The sequence below is a fragment of the Colletes latitarsis genome, chromosome 14, assembly GCF_051014445.1.
Source record: "Colletes latitarsis isolate SP2378_abdomen chromosome 14, iyColLati1, whole genome shotgun sequence".
NCBI lineage: Eukaryota > Metazoa > Arthropoda > Insecta > Hymenoptera > Colletidae > Colletes > Colletes latitarsis.
In genome coordinates, this window is record NC_135147.1 from 27,376,124 (window position 1) to 27,392,007 (window position 15,884).

The window sequence follows — 15,884 nt, forward strand, 5'->3', positions numbered from 1 at the left end:
TCGTTAGCCACTGTGTATTTTATATCGACCGTTTCATCTCCAACAGTTGATAAAAGGTGCTATTTAGTAGATCGTTTACTAATAATGTGTCCGTTAAGGATAAGGCTCGAACGAAACAGCTGCCATTTGGAATCATAATGATAATAAATAACCGCAGTTCTTACGTTACATTTGATACGTGTTTATAGAATATTTATATTTCCAACTACAACACGTTGAAAAGTTCAACACTCCATGTTTATCTGTATATCGAATTCAAATTATTACTTACCGAGTCTACATTAAACGCGCGAATAAAATAATCAGAAACAAAGTATTTCACAAGTACGTAACGTAGAAGCAGTAAAAATATTAAAGAATCCGTAATATTGGTAAATGTCTCCCGAGTTCCCCCAACGTGGTATATAAATGAAAAACAAACAAATGAAATTTAGCTTTTAGTTTTATTCGGCATACTGTTGCACAGCAATACTCCAGTTGTTACTAATAAACATTTAATAAATATTATGTACATGAACATTCGATCGTTTGCGGATATACGTATCTATAAAATTTCTATGACGAAGTAAAAAAAAAAAACAATGGGTGTTATTTTTTTTTTTTAAATAAACTTAATATTACGAGTACATATGTAAAAATACATATAAATTGTACGTTTAACTGTACGCGCGTGCTATTAGTGTTATAATTTGTGGTGTATCGGTCTCCTCCGAGGACACGTAAAGGAAATACGTCTCGAGTGAGTAATAATTAATCGAAAGTAAGAATTTGTCCTCGAACTAGGTTTAAATGTATCACAGACACAGCAGAGACAATTCTTATTTTCTCTTAACGCAACTGTCAGGCTAATGTTGGAAATAATTCGGAAAAGCTTTCGTGCCAAAGGTCAGACAGGGCCACTGTCGTTTTTTCGTTACGGATATCGGGCGTCGGAGAATTGTGCGACTCGTATCCGCAGTCGGACGCGTTAGAATCTAATTTCGTGTGTGTAAAACCAGTATCCGTGTCTGCGGAATATATGCTTGACGGTGACATAGAATCCGTGCATGTGTAGGACGGTGAAAATTTATGGGAATAATAGCAATTGGACGTGACGTACGACGAGTCCTCGGTCAAGCAAGCACCGTCTGTGCTTACTTCCTGAACGCACTCTTGAATACCCACGTTGCTCTCGTCCCCCGGATAAATGATCGTTATGGAATTGGTAGTTTCGTCGTAAGTGCCGTAAACGGTGTCCAAATCGTGCGTGTCGACTTCTTGTTTCACTTCGACTTCCGACTTTATTGATACTGGAGGTGCACTTGCGTTGATGGTACAAGGTGTAGCGACTGTGCTGGAAACAGGATGCCACAGTTCGTCGTACGAGCTCATGCTTCTAGAGGTTCTATCGGCTTCCACATTTTTTGATGCCTGCCCCACCACTCCTTTCGTATGGTCACGTTTCTCAATGGTATTTTTCTTGACTGACACCTACGTAAGACACGATCAGCACATCGTTAATGAAGGGAAGACTGAGTTGTAAACAAACAATATTACGTTAGAAACAAATGAAACGTTCGCGACAGTTAAAAGATGTACTTTTAACGTGTAATATTCGAGGACTATAAATAAGCATAATATACATGTAATAAATCCTTTTCCTCTTTCAAACAATTCATTCGTTTCTGTAATATAGAGTTATCAAAATATTGTTTTGGAATATACAACAATATTGAAATACTCACTTGTTCATTTGTTCTACAAGGATTTGCTTCCACTTCTGCGGTAACCTCTCGCAAAAGGCTTTCTGCAAGTTCTTCAAGTCGTTCGATGTAATCGTCTCCTTGGAGGTCACCAAACAGTTCTTCAAGAGGAGGTAACTGGTCAATATTTTCAGAAGAATTGCTGCACCTGGGGTTAGCGTCAGAGACGGTGCCAGCTGTGTTGTTCCACCCTGCTGCAGAGGGTATACGGGGGACACTGTAGATCCCAGCGGCGATACAGCACAACCGACACGACTCTGGCACATCGAACAGATAGATACTTCTGCGCTCTTCGTGTCCTTCTCCTTCCTCAATCTTTTCGTTTCCGTGACCAACAACTCGTTCTGTGACCTTAACATAGTACACTCTTGCATCAGCAACTCGTTTTGTTCCCTTAAAGTCCTAACAGTTTCTTCCAATTCGTCTAGTTTAGCCTTCTTGCGATCCCTAGAAGTCTGAGCTGCTACTCTATTTTTCAGTTTCCTGTACAATTAAATTAACGACTTAAATATTATACTTGACGATTAAGTGTTTATCGAATAGGGTATCCTGCATTTTTCTGAATAAATTTTTTATGATAATTAAAAAAAGAAATTGAATAAAACTTGTTTCGAAAAAGGCGAACACTTTGGAACGGAAGCATAATGTTCGTGAGAGTACGTTAGAAACGTAAGATTTTGCAATTGTTACGAATGAAAAATGCAGGACAGCCCGAGAATGAACTATTTCCAATTTAATCTAATTATCAACATACTTTCGTTGCAGTTTTTCCTCCCACGTTAAGTGATCCAATCGACGTTTCTTCCCACGGACGCACACATCTGTTTTGAATAGCACGCCTTCATCCTGAACCTCTTCATGTTTGGTCATCCTCTTCGTGTCCATGTTCGACTTGTCCGTCAATATAGAGGTAGTAAAATTAAATTTCGTCAATGATTTCGATAGTTGGTTGTTGGAAACGAGAGTAGGGGTCTTGGACAGGCCCTTGGGCAATGTGATGACGACGCTCTTCAATACATTCATAATATGCCATGCAATACGGAAATGACTTGCTTCTTTTGTCACTGATTTCAGATGTACGTTGCGGCGATGTCTTCCCTCGAATCTCTCATTCCTTGGACCGTCTGGTGACGATTAATCCGACACATAACACCCGTTGAAGAAATTTCACGTTGCGCACTTTCTAGCTGATGTAATCAAACTGACGGAGTGCAGCATTCGACCGGTCGAAGAACATCGTGGAAAAACGGTTTGTACTAGGCTTAAACGTGACTGGTCAACGGGAAGTACGTTATATGTGGTGTACCGTTATTGGTTGCCACGTTGCGCTTCTCCGCGTGATCCTCACTATTGCACTGATTGAGGAATTGTACGCTGGTGACGTCATCCCGTACGTTACTATTGCATCATTTTTATTTGTTTTGCACATATTGGTTCCGCCTCGGTTCACGATACTATTTAATTCATCGCGATTGTAAACAAGCTTCTTACCGAGGAATCGTAACATCTTTCCGAATACTGGTTAGATCGACAAGGAACGAACCCCTAGTTGTAAATTAAAGAATTCTGAATCTAGATACAGGGCACATGTATGTAGATAGGGTAAATAATTCGTTTGTTGCTACTTATAGAAAAAAGATTAAAGATCAAGAGGCTAGAAAACGATTAAAGGAAATTTTTAAGTAGGAAATAATTATGTCGGAAAAGCAAGATGTTATTGGAGGCAGTTGAAGTGGCCCGTCAAGCTTAGGTTAGATTTTTTAAATGTATATTCATTTTATTAACAAATGTCGATTGTAAATCGAATCCTCGGTTTGGTAGGACCGTGTGTTGTGTGTGTGTGTGATGTGGGGGAAAAGTTTCCAGTGCATTGTGCACCGAGGGCTCAGTCTGCCATCACCACCCGTGAATCTAGCGCTAAGGTGCTCTTTCGATCCATTATTCCCCAAGAGCCCGTTTCCAAGCGAAAAATAAAACAGGGACTTTAACGAAATGGTAACTAGATGTCTCGACAAGGTTGGCTGCCCTGACGTTGCTTGTATCGAACATTGCGTTTCATAGATACCGGCCTCTAACCTGCACGATCGACCATCATGCTGTAGACGAGGAAGCATCGAGGGTGTGAGGAAGAGGGCGTTGCAAAATGTCGGGGCCCGACACGAGGGTTCGAGAGGAAGTCAGCTTTCAGTCGCGGCTCGGCAGTCTGTACGGGACGATCGAGTTACGTTATAGTTAAGTACGGTGTGTGCTCGGGGTACATGTACACGCGTAGAGCGTATGTATTAGTGATCATAGGCGCAGCCTCGCGTGTGCACGCGTAACCGATACGCCGGACGAGTTGACACACGCGCAGCAATGGCGTACCCCCCCGAAGAAGCCTGAACGTGTTCTCGGTCGAATATTCTTTTGTGTGGTTTATGTGGTGTGCGTAAGGGGGACAGATAATCCGAGTAAAAAGAAAAAAGGTATGCACGTAAGCCAACGATATCAGCGTGAGACGTTACGTTAGCGTAACACGGTCCCTGTACGGTTGACAGGAACGAAGGAAGGAAACGACGTTACGCCCAGCTAGAAACGTACGAGACCACTATTCGTAATAGAATATAGGCCAAGTCTCTAGGTTTCTACGATCGTCGGTTAGACCATTCGTGTAAAAGTTTCGCTAAACGGATATTTCGAAGCGGCGTAATCGCAAACGCGAGATATACTCGAGCCGTCGGAGGGATTCTCGTGCGAAGGGCTGATGACAGAGCAAAGTGTCGGTTAGGCGCAAGAGAGATATTCGAGCGAAGGGAGAGGCAAAGAAAAATACTCGATCGTGTCGATATCGAGGGGCTAGGAACGACGGAAAGAGACACGGAAGATAGAACGGTTAGAAGAAAATCAAGTCTGTCCCAGATCTCAGTAATCATTGTAAGCGCTTTACCAACATTGTTTTCTTTTCGTCTCTCGAAATATGCGGTAAAAAATTTCGTTGGTCGTGTACAATCGAGGGCTTCCTCGGTGTTGGATATACTCGATTGGTCCAACCCTTGGTTAAGGCGATCCCTCTCGGCAGCAATGAGTCGTATCTATTCCTCTCCGCCTTGTTCGAAGCTGCACCCGTAACACCGGAGAGAAGTACACGGGCAATCGTTGAGACGCTCGATCGCCAGTGACCGCTCCTAGGGGTAGAAAGCGATCTTGAAAGGAGGAAAGGAAGGAAGGAAGGAAAGAAGGAAGGAAGAAAGGAGGGAGGGAGGTTAGCGGTGCGGTCGTTTAGAAGAAAGAATATATCGGCGAAAGATCGCGATCGCGTGTCTCGAGCCGATCTGTAAATCATCGGTGGTTTCAACGCTGGGCGAGACGGAGAAGAACAGATTGTCATCATCGGGGAGAATAATCGCGAGGATCTGACGAAATGAGAGCCTAGCGTTCGAGGTGGATCGTTGGTCAGCGGGCGCGCAAGAAGCGACGGTTCGCTGGCGGAAGCCTGGATAGTAGGAGGTTTCCAACATGGCCGCCGCCTGCTACGAGAAGGAAGTGGTGGTAGGTGCCGCTATGCATGGACACGGTCATCATCATCACCACCACCACCATCATCACCATCACCATCACCATCATGGCGCGACGGGGCAGGCTAACCAGCAGCAAACCGTCCTACCGGCAGCTACGACTATCCTCGACGCCACCACTGCCGTTGGTTCGGGCTCGAGTACGACCGCGAACACGACCGCCACCGCGACCGCCGCAGCAGTGGCGGCCGCGGCCGCAGCCGCCGCGGTCGCCGTCACCTCCTACAAGGACTACAAGGATTACTCGCAACCTCTCCACGTGGACTGTAGCGTCGAATACGAGCTGCCCAGCCAGGCAAAGCCACCACCCGGCGGCGGCGAGCCGCTTCTCATGATACATCCCTGTTACTATCGCCGTGCCGAGCGCGAAAGGAGAAGTCCGTTCGTCAACAATCTACCGCCGCCGGCGAACGCTCCTATATCCTCCTCTCGAAGGAGCAGCAGAAGAAGCACAGCAGCGGCCGCCGCCGTCGTCGTTGCCACCGCCGCTGTGTCCTCGACCTCGTCCGTGGCACCCTCCTCCACGGTCGTATCCTCGATTTCTACCTCGACCGTATCCTCGTCGACTTCCGCTACGGCCGTCTTATCAGCAACTGCGGCAGTGGTGGCGACCACCACCGATTCCGGCTCGAGTCTCGTATCGACTACCGGTCAGATGTCTGCGGCCATGGCAGCCTCTTATCGAGCTGCTCTTAACGCTGCAGCGACTCTGTCTCAGCAACAAAGACGACAACATCATCCGCAGCAGCAACAACAGCAACAGCAGCAGCAACAACAACAGCAACAACAGCAGCAACAACATCACCTTCATCGAGCATCTCACGTTCAGCATCCTCATCACGGCCAACCGCAACAACAGCAAAGTTCGGTGACTCCGACCACTTCCGGCACCGATCTCATTTCTGCCGACGAGAAAGCAGTCATATCAGGTATTTATCAGCACTACTTCCGAGCGATGCGCTCTCACAATCATCAGCAGCAACAGCAACAGCCTCAACAACAACAGCAACAGCAGCAGCAGCAACAACAACAGCAGCAGCAGCAGCAGCAGCAGCAGCATCGGACTCATCAACTTCATCATCAACCTCACCAAAGCGACAGAAGTTCCTCCTCCTCGTCGGTGACGCCGACGGCCACGTCGATCTCTGGCATTTTGCGGCAGAGTTATCAACAGACGTACAACGCGACAAGTTCGAGTTCGAGTTCGTCGAGTCATCTCCGGGTTGCGACGGCCTCCGCGGTTGTAGCTCATCATCCGTACAGACGGCCGTCGGCGACGTTGTTATCGCGAGCGGCATCGCACTTGGGGCATCAGACTTCCTCCTCATCTTCCTCTTCTTCCTCCTCTACGTCCATCGGTGCTTCCAGCGGTATTTCCTCCGGCAGCGTTTCCAGTTTATACGCGAGTACGATACACAGGCATCACGCGACCTCGCTGCACGCCCTTCAGGCGGCCGGTTTTTACGAAACGCCGGGTTATCATGCTCTCTTGCCGCAGAGTTAGGTGACCACTAACCCGCTCGAGACCGACCTGGTTGCCAGCGTTCATTTATTCACGTAATCCGGGTGCAGAGCCGTGCTCCTCTTCCCTATTGTGCGACTTGTCTGTTCCACTCGTTAAAGAGTATACGGGTTGGTCTAGTATACATGACACGGATACATCTATCTCTGCGTTCATACCTACCTACCTACCTACCTACCTACCTACCTACGTATGTATTATACATATATGCATATACGTATACGTGTACGTATCGTTACACGGAAAGATCGTACGTGCCGTGTTCGCGTTCGTTATTTGGTAGTGTGCGGGTGGCCGGACGGACGGACGGACGGACTGGCAGGCAGAAAGCCGCAGAATAAACACGGGAACGTATACACGCAACTCACACACCCACACACGCGCGCGTACACCTCAACCCAGGGACAGATGGAGGGATCGAGACAACAGAAATGGTCGTCCGTACGCATCGAGCGAATTCCATCCACCTGCGATACTAGTGCTGTTCAGGTATAAAAATCCATTTGCTTAGGTCCGTAATAATACGAGTTAGTTTCTTAGTCCAAGTTTTTAGTCGGTCAAGATTTTCCGCGCGTAAAAGTCTTTGAGACCGGGGATGCCTTGTATCGACAGAGGCCCAACCGTTATCGTATATAAGTTCTCTTCACCTCTCGATACACCAGCAGCAGGCTTTACGGTCTTTTCCTATCCGCTCGAATGCCAACGGATCGCGAACCTCGCTCGACAATAGTATTTTTAGGTCGTTCGATCGATGCACGAGAACCTAACGAAACACACTACCGATATAGTATTAGACGCGTTTTGTCCAACGACTAAGCCCGCAGAGTCGCATTAGTCAGTCAGTCAGTCAGCAGCATATCAATATCATTCCGACAGCGAGTTTGCTTAAACGTTTTTCGATACTTGCTCCAACAGAGTTATCGCGATTCATACAAGCTCCGATCGACAATCATCGTAAAATCGCAAGTGCCAAAATCGACGAATTCAACGAACAGCAGAGACACGTTGTTCGACGTCGTTGAACAAAGGGAGGAGGAAACGCTAATATTTTTTTTCCCCCTGTTTTCCTGTACCGTTTTTTTAGGTTTCGCGAACGTATACAGGAAATGACAGTATTGCTGGTAGTTATCTCGCTCTAATGGTACGTCCTCTCCACCCTACCCCCCCTCAACCCGACGGTCGTTTCTCCGTCCCTCGGGTGCGCGTTCGTTTCTCTCTCGCGGCGGTGCATCTCTAGAAACCCGAGGTCCGAGGGAGCTTGGTCAGGATTTCTTCTTTTTTGTCCTGCGCCCTTTTCAAAGAGCGCGCTCAAGGAGAAACGGACGAGGACCGTATTTCGTTACACGGTAACGATCGATCAACGTGACCGCACGACCGCACCGGCGGTACGGGCGAGCCGTGGCGAAGCGAGACGAAGCGAGGCGAAACGAGACGGGACGGGACGGGACAGGATGGATCTGGGTGGTTACGGGCCGGGAGGGACGGGAGACGCGAACGACCAGACCCAGACGAGAAGGGGGCGCGGTCAAGATGGGGGATCGGCAGAGACGAAATCGAGAGACGACGTGCTCGCGTAGGGCAGAGGAAGCAGGATGCATCTACTTGTATTCCAAAAACACTGACGACTATGTTGAACGCATGGCGGACGTTGGGCTACGCAGTCCTTAAACGCGAACCCCTCTATGTTATTTCACCCGTCTCGCTCGCGGAATCTTCGAGAAACGTGGATGAAGGGCGGTTGGGCCAGGGGGGGGGGCAGGGGGACGAGGAAGGGAGAAGTTAAGGGAAACAAAGCAGTCGTTCTTTTTTGCGTCTTTTATTCGTAACAAGGTATACACGCATATGCTTAGGAGAGCGTAAGTCACGGATTTACGCGCAAATGTAGAAATATCGTTAGTTTGTGCCCTATCGATGAAAACCATCGAGCGTTTGCTCTGCCACATTTTCGGGAACAGAAGACTTGCGTTTTCCTTCTTAAATTTCTTTCGATCAAACTAAATAGGATCTGTAATTTTCCTACGCTTTTACGAACTTCGCTAAGCTCGATTTCTCGGAGGATGAGAGCGAGCGCCGTGCCAAGGCGATTACTCGCGGCAGAACATTTATTTTTGTAGAAAAAGCTCGTCTATTTTTCTGATGCCTTGGAGGATTCGTGTTCGTCGAAACAGTGTGAGAAAATACACAATTTCACGGTAATCGTGAGAGAATGAGAGCGCTACTGTACGGGGTGTTCCAAAGTAGCGATTCGACTGGAAAGAAGAGTAGGGTGACTTTGTCGCGGAATAGAATTTGCATTCGCTGCTGCTCGCGTTTGAAATTGATATTTTTCGGTAGGAAGGTGTGTGTCTTTTCGCCAAAGTGTACACCGTCACCGTGTATTTCGAGACACCCTGTATTTCTAACGCACACTGCGTTTGACACGGCACGCATCGACGCCTGACGCACACGAGGCGCAATCGTGCACCTTCCAGCCGGTCGATAGCAAATACATTTACTGGTTATAGATTGGCTGTACGGTATAGGGTTAAACCTCATCCACTGATAGATATTTATACGACGTGGAAGGAAGGAGGGCATTATTATTGTGCCTCGTTGAAACCCCCGGCAAACTTGTTATATAATATGACGTCGACGTTAGGTAATTAGGAAACGTCGTGAACAGAAACGTTGTCTCCGCTGTCTTCGAAAAAGACGCTTGGTGTCTTGGACAAACCGGAAGGAACATTTCGATTCAACTTTTCGTAATCGGTATCATAACGACGAAAAAGGTACTTTCGGGAACGCGAGACACCCTTTGAACGTGGTCCGTGTTTTCAAATGAAAATTTTGCATATTGTCGCGCGTGAAAATTTGCGAAGCCGGTTGATAAATTCGTGCCGGTGTACAGAGTCGCTCGAGTAGCGGCGGTTCGTTCCCGGCACTTACCCTTCGTCGTCCATCTCGACCGAGCATTTCCGCCCCGCTGTTTTTGCTCGTTCAAAGGGAACGGATCTCTTAACGCCAAAGCAGAGGGAAGGAAAACGGATACAGGGCCTAAATACAGTTACTTAGAGCGTAGATATATCGTCAACGGTGGGCAACGTTTCGATAAAAGACAAACGTTTGCGTTAGTTTGCTTCGTTATGTCACTGCCGCGTAAAATAAAAGAAAATAGTGGTATTTCAGTTAATTTTTTAAAACCTTCTCTTACATTCCAACGTACGTGATTTATAATTGAAAAAAGAAGAAATCAATGCAACGTAGAAGCTTGGCTGGCTTAAAACGTTCATTTTTATTTATAACTTGCCGTGTGAATAGTTTGTTTTTTTTTATAATTGTGGGACACCCCGTACATTCTAGCGTAGATCGTTCAACCGTTTACTATGCAAAGGGGTACGCTCGTAGAATTCGATTGTAATGTGTGTCGAAAGAAAGGGGGCTCGCGAGCTCACGAAACTCCTTTGCTCGGCGAGACGGTCGAATGTCAAGCAGCACCGATAGGATCGAGCAACGCCTTAACATTTTTTTCGTCGAACAGTGTCGCCCCGTCGCGTCGCGTCGGTGTGTTACGTCATGGAAAATGCACGGTCGAAATTCGAGCGCCGGCATTCGCGCCGCGAGCGAGCGACACTTTGTTGTACGTGCCAAACCGCGGGACGGTGCACTACCGAACGTGCCCGGCTTTACGGTCTCTTCCAGTGTTTTCCTTTACTCGGAGGAACGTTTACGGACGTTATCGATGGACTTTCCTTTACGTGTCAGTATTACTTCTTGCATTTAGATTACGCGGTCCGCGTAACACCGTTTCGTTCGACCAGTCGCGCTCGCGCGCGCTTATCGTCGTTAATAGTTGTTCTTAATGAAAAAACCCCCGGGAAAGATTATGTAAAGGAACGTTGAGTGACATCCTGTAGGGTAGATAAGACGACGCGAGCACTCGTCGCGGTTGCTAGCGGTGTTGGATGCATAAACTTTTTTTCACGATCTTTGGTCTTTCAATCCCGCTTCGTCTCCGTTCACACACACCCACACATACATATAGGGCGTATAATAATACATTCAGGCTGTTCGGACAACCATGGGAAAAATTTTAATGGGAGATTCTAGAGGCCAAAATAAGACGAAAATCAAGAATATCAATTTCTTCACTGAGGCTTCCTTAAAAAGTTATTAACAATTAAATTCAGAAATTTCAAATCGTCCTGGAAAAATTATTTCCGGTTGCGGGGGTTAATTATAATCATTTTTGGTCATTACATGTACCCTCGAAATCCTACCCACTTTCGAGAAAAAAATTCGAGGTGTGAATTTTTTCGACGAAAAAAAAAAATTTCAAATCCTTCTGAAAAAATTATTTTTGGCTGCGGGGGTTAATTACAATCATTTTTGGTCAATAGTCATACCCCCGAAATCCTGCGCATTTTCGAGAAAAAAATTCAGTATTAACGGAACTTTAAACGTTAATAACTTCTTAACCAAGCCTCAATGAAGAAAGTGATATTCTTGATTTTCGTCTTATTTTGGCCTCCAGAATCCCCCATTGAAATTTTTCCCAGGGTTGCCCGAACACCCTGTATATGGAGCGATCGGAGAAGAAGAGATTCTATAGAGAATAAATCGTGAGCGTGGAATAAAAGTTTTTTTATACGAGCGTTTCTATTTGTCGAGACGATCGATGTGAAAATTACGAGCCCGAGTATCGCGTGACTCGGAATCCTTTTTTCCTCAAAGTAAAACGGTGGTACGAAGGAATTTTATTTCACGTTGTTGACTTATTTTTTCCACGATCTTCCGTCCCGAGTCGTGTCCCCGTACGAGACGCGTCGGACAGGCAGGAAATAAAAATGGAAATACGCGCGGCATGTGCGGTCGGTTTCGGTAAAGTCTTTACGTTACGTTGCGATTTCGGTAAATGCATATATATATATATATATACATATATATCCGTACGTCGTAAGCAATTATTGTTTTCTCTTTCCTCGAGTCTCTATCCTTTTACTGTTTTCTTTCGGCCCCACCGTCCGCAAAAGTCTGTTGTTTGATCGTCGTAGCCGGCGAGAGTAATAAGGCGGTATATTTACTCTGTAACAAAAACGTGCTTCCTCCGTAAGCGGGTACGAGAAAAGTCTGGCATGAAATATTTTGTCCTATGTCGTGCGTAATAACGAACTATAAATATAAATATACGGTCAAAGCTTCTTCTTAATTCACGGAGATGCGTGTGCGCGCGTTGTGTTTAACGGGGGAGAAAAGAAAAAGAAAAGACAGAAAGCGTCTGTGTGCTTGAACGTGCCTCGCCCTCCACTATACTTACGAATTGTACTTTTGTACGTTACGCGAAAGTTTGATTCGCGTTTGGCGGGCAACCGAGCGATACGATTAAAACGAACGGTTAAGATAACAGAGCTACAAAGTATGTATATCATTTTTTTCGACCAGAGAGAGGGAGAGATAGAGGGAGGGAGAGACGCAGGACGGCCGTTGGCCCTCCCTGGTCCTCGATTAAAATTAAACCAAATTTACGAGGATTTCGCGCGTCGAAAGTTTACCGGTTGCCCGTTCGCGCCCATTTGCCGTGAATCAACCTCCGAGAATCAGCGGCGCTTATACACGCGCGCGTGCACACCTTTATAGTTCACTACTGTTAACTCGGCCTTAAACAAAATGACGTAAACTGCCTCAAATTATTTAATATATTAACGAGCTAGCGCCCTCGCTACTTTGACTGAATACAAAGCCTAATCTCCTGTATAATTATACATACATATTATTATTATTAACGATCGCACGGGGTGAAGAAAAGCAAATGGAGAGAAGAAAAAAAACAATTGGGATGCGTGTGTGTAGATAATGATCGATTGAAGAAAGAAAGCGTGTACGGTGTGCGTACGTGCACGCGTGTGTAATGAACACGTAGCGTGTGTAGCGTATTTGTAAATGAAAATTGTTCGCGAGCGCCGCTGCTGGATTAGAGAAGGACGCGTAGAGAGCGTATATCGATCCTAACCCGGTAACGTTAACTCCTCGTTTATCGCGATATAGAATTTATCGGTTGGAAAGAAGAAACGTTCTTTCCACTGGTCGGAAGAAGAGGATGGGTGTGGAGGGTTGAATGACAGAGCGAGCGAGCGAGCGAGCGAGAGGGAAGCAGAGAAGAGCGACGGGGGTCGAGGACGCCGCGACGTACCAAACGACGAGATCTCGTTGCTCTCGCGAGACATACACACACACACGCGCGCGCGCGCCAGAGAGAGAGAGAGAGAGAGAGTGAGAGATGCTTCGGATAAGCGAGGAGGAACGCTCAAAGGTACCGTAGACACATGGCAAAGCACACGAAAGAGAAAGAGAGAGAGAGAGAGAGATTTAGTTTTGCCATACTCGGACAGAGACAGAGAGAGAGTGTGTGCGTGAGAAAGAGGGCAACGAGCCGAGACGAGGGATGACAATTGGACAACTGGGCGATACCTGGACCCGGAGGATAAAAAGTCCCCGGTGGTGTCGTGTCCCGTGTCTCGAAATCGTCAACGTTCCTCCCGGCTCGAGCTTTTAGGAGACGCGACTGGGTGGATAGCGTTCGTTCGTTCTTGTATTATACGGGCACGAGGAATATACACGACAATAAGGATCGTAGACGGTCGAACACGATCCATGCACCCCACCAGAAGAGAGTTAATCGAGAAACGGACGAACTCCTACGGCTTTTATGGCTCTGCTCGTAAAGATATACCCAAGGCTTTTTCTGTGGAACTCGGGGGTCCCCTCTGAACACCCGGTCCAGAAACACTGGGGCAGAAACGCCGACCAAGTAGATAGAAAGGCACGGCGAGAGGGCGGCAAGGGCAGGTACGTGGTTAAAGGTAAAGCTCCTCTTGCAAAGGGACTGCCGAACGAGCTAAGCGAGCCGTCCGCCAGGCCCGATGACTAGCAGGTAGTTGCGCCGGAAACCATCGCCGGAGCATAAAGCGACCCGAGACCATTTTTGATCCACGCCGATTCTTTCCTGCTCGCAACCGTGTACCCGAATTACAGTCTACTTCACCTCCATGTCTCCCTGTACGGGTTCGATGCGAACTTTTCTCAAATCGCCTCCTCGATCTTCCAACCAACGATCCGTCGATCCCTCGGCCTTGCGGGTTGCCAACAGAGAGAGAGAGAGAGAGCCCCCGTTAGCTCCGATTGAAAAGCTAAGCTTAAATCGTACCTAACAATGACACGGTTCCTCTGACGCGCCGAATTGTTCGTGTACCGAAAGTACACCTGCCGATTCGACGTATACATACAACGGTACGCTATATCACGCTATTCTTTGTACACGCATGCTCCCGGCCCGGTAATTCTTTATCCCTGTAATTCGCTTCGAGTTACCGAGTCTTTTTCAACGCCGCTTCTACCAGAGTTATTCCTTCTTTTTTTCTACATGCTTCGTACTCGAGAGCTTTTCAAACTTACTTTCTACGGAGGGCATCTGCGCGTATTTCTCCGAACCGCGTACATCCAGCCGTTTCGCAAGTAATTTTCGTTCCCATTGACAATACGCGGTTCACCGACGGTCGACTAACTTGTCTAATTTTCCTGGAATCCTATTCGCCAAGTTCGGACGCATTCCTCTGCTTCTTTCTACGGATACCTTCGACCGTTGTACGCGGCTCTGCGTCAACCGAAGCCTTAAGTGCTTCGTCATTGAAACCCACTGACCGTCTTGGTCTCTTGCTTTTCGTGATTTAGAAACATCCTCGATTTGTTTCACGTCTTCGACGTCCCTGAAGTCTCTCCATTATTTTATAAAAGTTAATTTCTCAACGTTATACAGGGTGTTCGACCACCCCTGGGGAAAACTTTAATGGGAGATTCTAGAGGCCAAAATAAGACGAAAATCAAGAATACCAATTTATTGATGGAGGCTTCGTTAAAAAGTTGTTAACGTTTAAAGTTCAGCCAGTTCTGAATTTTTTTCTCAAAAATGCGTAGGATTTCGGGGGTATGTGTAATGACCAAAAATAATTGTAATTGACCCCCGCAACCGAACATAATTTTTTTAGAACGATTTGAACAATTTTTTTTTCGCCGACGATTTCAAATTTCAGCACCTACCCGATTTTTTTTCTCGAAAGTGGATAGGATTTCGAAGATACGTGTAATGACTAAAAATGATTGTAATCGACTCCCGCAACCGAAAATATTTTTTCCAGAACGATTTGAAACTTTCGAATTTAATTGTCAATAACTATTTAACGAAGCCTCCATCATCAAATTGGTAGTCTTGATTTTCGTCTTATTTTGGCACCTAGAATCCCCTATTAAAATTTTTCCCAGGGGTGGTCGAACACCCTGTATCTTCATTGAACTTTCATCCTCGTGGCGGGAGTCTTAACGGATGGAATCGATTGTTTAGATAAAGAATAGATACTGTCCAACACTCGAGGGTAGATAGCATGAGCAAGAAGTTCAGAGGGACGAGTCTCGATTCTGAAAAGCGCCGCGCACCCGGCCATAAAGAGGAAAGACGTTCACGTGTCACGAACGTCACGAGATTACGGGTTACTGTCTATGGACAGTCTCAGCGATTTCAAACGATGGACCACGCCCAAAATGCCTACCATTTCCGCTTCGACAAACTTTTTCTTTCCTCTCTCTCTCTTTCTGTGTGCTTGTGCATGTGTGCGTGCACGCGCGCGCGCGCGCTTGTCTCTTTCTCGTTTTTCCACGACGATCGATCCTCTTTCCTCGCAACAGAAGCTGGCAAAAATTTACCACCGGTAAAAGTCGAACCACGAAACGGGACAGCCGAATACGCCCCTGGCTGGAGCGACCCGAGGCCTGCCTCTCCGGCCAATCGATAACCACCTCCTGGTGCCTCTACCGTTTGATAGCCTTCGCGACATTTCTCTCTGTGGGTTATTTCTCTCTTCCTCTCCTATTTTTACGTCCACCGTTCGCCTATCGTCCTCCGTCGCTTCTCCTTTCTTCTCTCGCCTTTGTTTTTACTCGTTCTCTCGATCCGTGACTCGGTCGTGACGTTTCTCCTGCCCCCGTCAGGCAAAAGACCACGATGCTCGAGCGTTTTAAGCGTGGACGGGAAAGCTATAG

General features: G+C 46.8%; 2 protein-coding genes across 2 annotated transcripts; one reads left to right on the forward strand and one right to left on the reverse strand.

The window, feature by feature from the left end:
- Positions 1-1,216: 1,216 nt before the first annotated feature.
- On the reverse strand, positions 1,217-3,107 carry Xbp1 (X box binding protein 1). The gene is made up of 3 exons (XM_076781871.1): positions 2,497-3,107; positions 1,725-2,225; positions 1,217-1,470 (listed from the first exon to the last, which is right to left on the reverse strand). Exons 1-3 carry the CDS (start codon positions 2,763-2,765, stop codon positions 1,368-1,370), a joined length of 873 nt encoding a protein of 290 aa, XP_076637986.1. The 5' UTR covers positions 2,766-3,107; the 3' UTR covers positions 1,217-1,367.
- A 638-nt stretch (positions 3,108-3,745) lies between these two features.
- LOC143350053 (uncharacterized) lies at positions 3,746-8,478 on the forward strand. The gene has a single exon (XM_076781842.1). It carries the CDS (start codon positions 5,238-5,240, stop codon positions 6,798-6,800), a length of 1,563 nt encoding a protein of 520 aa, XP_076637957.1. The 5' UTR covers positions 3,746-5,237; the 3' UTR covers positions 6,801-8,478.
- Positions 8,479-15,884: the final 7,406 nt, after the last annotated feature.